Here is a 7,432-nt window from a genome sequence, read left to right on the forward strand (position 1 = left end):
CATATGAAAATCAAAAGTTGCTATTAAAAAAAAACTAATTTGTGAAGGGGTAGGAACATAAAAATGTATGGAAAATTGATTATATAAAAACACTATGAAAAAAAAAATCCAATTATTACTCTGAAGCTGGATTACTTTGAACAACATGATATTTTAGTTTATAAGTAGAAAAAATGTGTTCTAGAGTCAGGCTAGACAGTAAGTAAAATTGTCTCGTATTATTATATATTGGTTTTTTGCTTAATGCAATATCATTTTTATAGCATCAATCACAAACGTTGTTATTTACTAAAATGTTTTTTTATATACAGTCCACTTTCGTGGATCTTTTGTTTAGGTTCCGGGTTAAGCCTCTTACAGTTAGCGGCTTCTGCTCATTCACTTAAACTGAGTGCACGGAAAAAAATACATAGTTCGTCCAATTAAAATTATGGTTAATACTTGGGCACAATACTTTTCTAGTTGGAATAACTAAATGCTTCAACTAGAAATTTAGGATGCCCTTATAAATTTCTATGAACCAAAATTTTAGTTGGACCAACTGTGTATTTATTTCTGTATGATCTTATTGATGATAACCAATTTGTTATTGTATTAAATCTTAAAGAATTTTAAATTAAATAGAATATGCAAGTTTACTTTTAAAATTAACTAGTGCTTTAAATTTACTAGATAAAATTTATTATTTTTTAATACCTACTTAAAAATAATAGTTTCCAAAATTAAGTAAACCATCCTAAACTATTCAAGTAAAACTTAAAATTAACTAACCCTTGAATTGTAGGTAATTTTAAAATTGTAATTATTTCTAAGGTAAAACTTTATTGTACCCATTAAAATAATTATATTTTAGACCAAATGCTAGGGCCGTTATCATAGTTAAAATTATTAAAACATTCTGTTGCGTTCGATAAAACTATCAAAATTGAATTATTTAAAGTATTATATAAACATGTGGTTAAAAAATTAAAATTAGGGTGGGGAGATACTGCCTGAATAAATAAATCATACAAACTAGTCCAAAAAAATAAATTGTTTTTTTTTTTTTTATTTAAAGCGCACAGTACAGATGAAATCGATCATACTCAATTATTGGTCAACGACTTAAGCAACCTCTACCTAAGCAACGAGTATGCTGTGTTACATTTGGACCTATTAACTTGATTATTTTAAAAATGTAGCAAGTTTGTCTAGTTTACAGTTTTTTATACCATAGCACTAAATGTATTCTACTATGTTAACATTGTAATGTGTTACATATGGAATAAGATTGAAAAAGTAAGCCGTTAGTGCGTCCCATTTCACCAATTAGTGTAATTACCCTTAGTTGATTTAAACTAGGTAGTACACAAAGTGGCGAAAAATGATTCAAGTGTTAGTTAAAACTATATTTGACTGACCGGTCATAATAAATACGTTCATCTTCTCCCCGTTTTCTGTTCTTTATATCCTTTTTGCTCTAAATTATTCATTACCTAAATTATTATTGTCTCATTTAAATTAATGACTATAAGTCACTGAGATAAGATCGATACTTATTTTTTGTAAGAACATTTTTTTTAACAAACTATCTTAATTAGACATTACCCATAGTTAAGTGATACTTAATATATTCGTATGTATATTATTAAACAATTTTAATACTTATTTCAGGCTTTCAGATGTTGATTTGGTTTTAGATGGAAAACCATTGCCCGCCCATCGTATTGTATTAGCCGCCCGTAGCACACATTTTAGGTATTTAATTAAACCTGGTCATTGTGCTCACCCCGTAGAATGCCCATCAGACTTTTTGGTCCAATGTGACTTAAAATAAGACCACTGTTTTTTAAATTACTTCCACGTAGTTTTAACGTTGCTACTGTTTTTAACATTGTGAAACTACATGGAATATGCTGATAGTCGTTTAGAAAATGGTTTTGTCACATCAAAAATGATATGAGTACAATTGCCTAGCCCATCCCTCAAAATAATATCGTTTTACTTCATAAATTAATGTTTGTAATAATATGTTTTTTTTTTTTTTTTAGGAAAACTCTTTTTGAAGATCTTATAAAGTTCAATGAGACCAAGATGACAATTAATGACATTCCAGGAAACACATTTAGAATACTTCATGAATACATTTATACTGGTCGAATACGTTACAGTGCTCTAGAGGTAACGAATAAACGCCATAATATAATTTTTATTAGCATTATGTGATAGTGTGGCCTATAATATTTGTTTTTTCTATTAAATTATGTTATGTGTTTTTATTATTTTTATTTTAGGGAACAGATGTTTCTGAATTACTTCGTGCTTCAGATTTATTGGGTTTTCCAAACATAAAATATTCACTACCCCAAGTGGAAAACATTAAAAAAAACAGTAAGATGGAAATTAACCATGCGGAATTCTTGATCAAGGACATAAGCAACCTATATCTAAGCATCGAGTAAGTGACAGGAATTCAGAAAGTTTGTCTTGTTTACAGTATTTTTAGTTAAATTATAATATGTTGTATATGAAATTATATGGGAAAATTAAGCCATTATTGTGTCTTGTTTTGCCAATTTTCGTGTGATAATTATTATTGGATTTTAACTAGGTAGTACAGAAAGTGACAAAACATGGTATAGGTATTATTTAAAAATTGCTTTGACTGACCGGTCAAAAAAAATTGGGTTATCTCCCCCCCCCACCTTTTTTTGTTTTTCATTCTCTTACTACTCTAAATTGTTTATTACTTATATTATTTTCTATTATAAACTAGTGACTATAAATCACAAAGATAACATCGAACCATGATAATTATTTTAGCCAACTATCTTAATCAGAAATTATACATAACTGATTGATAATATTTATATTCGTATGTGAATTATTAAACAATTTTAATAAATGTTTCAGATTTTCAGATGTTCTTTTGGAAGTAGAAGGAGAAAAAATAAACGCCCATCGTGTTGTTTTAGCCGCACGCTGTGAATATTTTAGGTATATTATTCTTATTATTATGTATATTTCCTTAGGCCTTTCGTCTTGGGCGGATGAAAACTATTTATTTTTTTATTATATTTTTTTTTTTGTAGCTCTAGTTTTTGAACATCACGTCTAAAATTTGAGCATAAATTAAATCTTCATTTACCTGTATTTGGGGCATTCCTCATCAAACCGGGTCAACAGCCTCGCCCCTTTAGAATTTTTTACATTGAGTCTTTCTGGTACGATATGACCTAAAACGAGACCTCTATTTTTTTAATTACTTCCACTTATTTTTAACAATGCGACCATCCAAAATATTTTAAAACTAAATGGAATATGCCGACGGACGTTTATAAAATCGAAAAGAATTGTTTTATATATTTTGACACTAAAATTATAAAACTAAAGACTCGTTTAGCGGATCGCTAGTTTAAAAAAAAAAATTAAAAAAACAAAAAGAAATACTAAAAATAAATTAGTTAATTAATACAACTTTGTTGTGGTACTGGGCATAAGCCCATTTAATTGATGTTCAACACGAGGGTAAAAAAAATTAAAAAAATTTTATTATTGTAAAATGGGACGGTGCGAGACAAAAAGGCTTAAGCTGAAACAAGTGGTTTCATCATACCAAAAATGAAATGAGTACAACCGTCTAACTTACCAATCAAAGAGTACAATTTTTATCGTTTTACTCCATAACTTAACGTTTGTAGTAATATTGTGCAATATTATTTTTAGGAGAGCATTTTCTGGATTCCTTGTAGAAGCCAATCAGTCTGTGATGACCATTAATGAAGTCCCAGTAACCTATTTTAAAATACTGCTTTATTATATCTATTCTGGTCGAATGAATTTAAATAATCTAGAGGTAAAGAATAATCGACGTAGCTTAGCGGTTTTTAAACGGCATAATACAGAGTGATTCACTTATCGTAACCCACTCAATATCTCATAGGGTTTAATAAGAAATTAATTTTTTTTTCATATCGTTGTTATACAACGTGATCTCAATTTTTCATAATTTTTTTTTGTTTTTACCCCTCCCCCCACCCAACTTAGTTTAAAACTTAGAAAAAATATCAGAATTTTCAGATATAATTTTTTTTAATTTTAAGAGGTAATTAAAAAAAAAATACATATATATATATACAGAGTGATCCACTTATCGTGAACACTCAATATGTTATCAGGTTTAATAAGAAATTACAATTTTTTTTTTTATATTGTTTTTATACAATGTGATCTAAATTTTTCACAATTGTTTTCGAAACTTAAATGGTAACGTACATATTTTATTAACTTTTTGAATTGAAAACAATGTACCTACTAAACATTTTAACTGGTCGATAACCAGTTTTGGATAACTATTTTTGAAGTTTTGAATTTGTGGCAAGAGGAAAGGTGGAGTGTAGTATTATTTTTATCTGCGCGCATTTTCCAACCACACTTCTCCTCCCATCCTAACTTTAAAGCTCTTATAACCTTAAAAGTAGTTATCCGAAACTTGTTATTGACCAGTCAACATTTTTAGTACATTATTCTCAAATTAAACAGTTAATAAAATATATACGTTACCATTTAAGTTTTAAAAGCTGCTATCGAAAAAACCGGGTTTGGGAGGTGGGTAAAAACAAAAAAAATTGTGAAAAATTGATATCACATTGTATGTAAAAAATATGAAAAAAAAAATTGTAATTTCGTATTAAACCCTATGAGATATTGAGTGGTTCACGGTAAATGGATCACCCTGTATAATTTGTATTAGAGTTGTGTAATCGTTTGGCCGATAGTATGTGTTTGATCTATTAACTACCTACAATTATTTGTTTAATCGAAAAACAGGTTAATAAAAAATATTAACTACATTATTTATTGTTATATTTTTTAGGGTAATGCTGTTTTCGAACTAATACGTATTGCAGATTTATTGCTCATTTTAGAATTAAAATATACACTATGCGTGTATTTGGAAACGGTAATAGAAGTATGCAATGTATGTTCATTCTTGGTTATGACACGACTTCACCAATACAATGATCTGGAAATCAAATCGCTCAACTTTATCGATAGCAACCCATTGGGAGTATTGCGATCTGATGACTTTCTGTCATTGACTGCAGTAATGATTTTTTTTTTTTTAACAGAAACATTATATTATATTGAACGCGATAGGTAAAGAGTTGATGTGCATTCTTCGTTTTTAGGATGCTCTTCTAGAAATTCTCAACAGCGACTCGTTTTATGCCAACGAATTAGTTATATTCCGCGCGGTTTGTCGCTGGATCAAAAAGAACCAAAACAATCTCGATCCCGAAACTAAAATCCAAATTTTATCCGCCGTCAGATATCCGTTAATGAACAACGAAGAACTTTCCGAGGCCAGGAATACACTGGGTAGTAAACTTGCAGATGCCGTGCAATGTAGAAACAAGAGTTCATCAGATAAGCCTAAATTTCGAGGACAGCTAAGTACGCTTGCTGTACACATTAATATTCGTAATTCGCAAATCGTGTTGGTTTTAATTATTTCATTTTTTTAGATAACAACCTGAATCTTGTTGAACTGTCTCAGATTTTTACAGATACCAATGAAATTAACGGCAGTGCCACTGTGATGGAGTTGAATACTCTATCATTTATAAACTATATTGAAATAATATTAGGGGATGTTAACGGAAGTGACATTAAACCAAAGTATGTTTTTAAATTATAAGTATTTGCATTTTTTTACAAATCACTACTATACAAGTTATTCGAATTGTTGGGTACTTTAGGTTTTATTCGTATTACATTGAAGTTTCAATAGATGAGAGCGAATGGACACTTGTTATAGATCATTCGAATTACAATTGTCGATCAATTCAACAGCTGTGGATTGAACCACAAGTAGTTCGGTATATACGCATTGTTGGAGCCAACAGTACTGCTAATGCGAGTTTTGTAATTTTGAACGTCAATTACAATACAACAGGAATGGAAATGGTAAAAATTAAAAACGGACTAGTCGGTAAGAAAACCAATAAAGTAACCCTTTTTTTGAATACAAAAAATGCTAATATATGTAAATTTGTAAATTTTTCTAATTTATTATTTTCATCAAGTTCCTAATGACAATTTTAATGTCGCTTCAAAATCTAACTATGCAACTGTAATCGAAGGCGAAAATAGTGTTAATAACAGATCGCTATTAGATAAGTACATTGAAAACCCGCATAGACATGCCAAATACACATTTCATCGGCTGGGAACCGGTTCCATAGTGGTCCATCTTGCACAACCATATATCCTTAGTTCAATGAGGTAATAGTATAAAAATCTTGCAATGATTAAAGCAATCCATTTACTATGCTGAACAAGCCAACATTAGCCTTATTTTGACAATTTTGTTTTATCAATCCCTGTCTCTGGATTGAGTTTTTGAATTCATACACGGTGTATATTAAATAATTTATCTTAACATTTTTCACACGAACTCTGTAAGTCTTGTTTCTTATTTCCTTAACAGCACCTAAGTCTCATAAAACTATTTATCACAATCGTGCTTAATTAAATGTTTTGTCTTTTTGATAAGATCCTTGATGCAAATTAACTTCCTAGGATGTAGTTAACACACATTCCCCGAATTGTATTATAGCATTTGTTCTATCTAGACTTATTAATATAATAATATATTGTGTTCTTTTTTTATTTGTAAATTTATCTGTGGTTTATTAAACCAATTAGCAATGGTAATTTAAAATTATCATTAAGTTAAAATTTTTTTCATCATCCGGTTATTCACGTGTAAAACAAAGGTTTAACTTGGCTGAGTTCTCTCTGTTGTTTATGACTTTTATTCATTATTAAACTAAGACAATATTGTTACTGCTATAATTGACAGGTTGCTGCTCTGGGGTGAAAATGATCAATCCTACGGTTATACTGTTGAAGTTTCTCTCGATAATGAGGAATGGGCAAAGATTGCAGACAGAACTGAGAAGCTGACACGATCTTGGCAGTTGTTGGAATTTGATTCCACGCCGATGCAGTACATTCGTATTACTGGCCTTCGCAGTACAGAATGCAGTGTCAGTTCAATTGATATATGTGTTCTTTTTAGCATGAAACATGCTTTAGCCTTGGCCCTTCAGCCTGAAAACGACACTAAATTGCGATACTAAAGTAGCGCGCCTGCGTTAAACGTATAATAACATATAGTAGCCAACAAAATAATATCGAGTCATTGTCGTCATGCAAACGTTTGGTCAGAACATATCATTAAGACTTTACTATCATCATAAAACTCAAGGATATTAAAGATCAGAAATAATCACTGTCAGGAGCCAGCAGGCTAAAGCATGTTCCATGTTTTATAATTTTAGCCGTTAGGCTTTAAGTAGACTGTAATTTGTTTTTTTAATTTTTCATAATTCTTTTATGCTATAGGAATTTCGTTGCATATATTTGGAGGCACCGGCTCAAGCTC

At 30.0% G+C, this 7,432-nt stretch overlaps 1 protein-coding gene across 1 annotated transcript; it reads left to right on the forward strand.

Annotated features, from left to right (window-relative positions):
- Positions 1–2,073: 2,073 nt before the first annotated feature.
- LOC126841523 (BTB/POZ domain-containing protein 9-like) lies at positions 2,074–7,127 on the forward strand. Its single transcript, XM_050578065.1, has 11 exons — positions 2,074–2,160; positions 2,274–2,437; positions 2,893–2,976; positions 3,706–3,769; positions 4,856–4,960; positions 5,172–5,436; positions 5,508–5,661; positions 5,742–5,974; positions 6,069–6,267; positions 6,848–6,994; positions 7,067–7,127. Exons 1-11 carry the CDS (start codon positions 2,074–2,076, stop codon positions 7,125–7,127), a joined length of 1,563 nt encoding a protein of 520 aa, XP_050434022.1.
- Positions 7,128–7,432: the final 305 nt, after the last annotated feature.

Source organism: Adelges cooleyi, unplaced genomic scaffold (genome assembly GCF_023614345.1).
Source record: "Adelges cooleyi isolate 19-005CV unplaced genomic scaffold, UGA_ACOO_1.1 ACOO_flye_CR_arks_rails_tigmint_CR_PRNA_39, whole genome shotgun sequence".
Taxonomy (NCBI): Eukaryota; Metazoa; Arthropoda; class Insecta; order Hemiptera; family Adelgidae; genus Adelges; species Adelges cooleyi.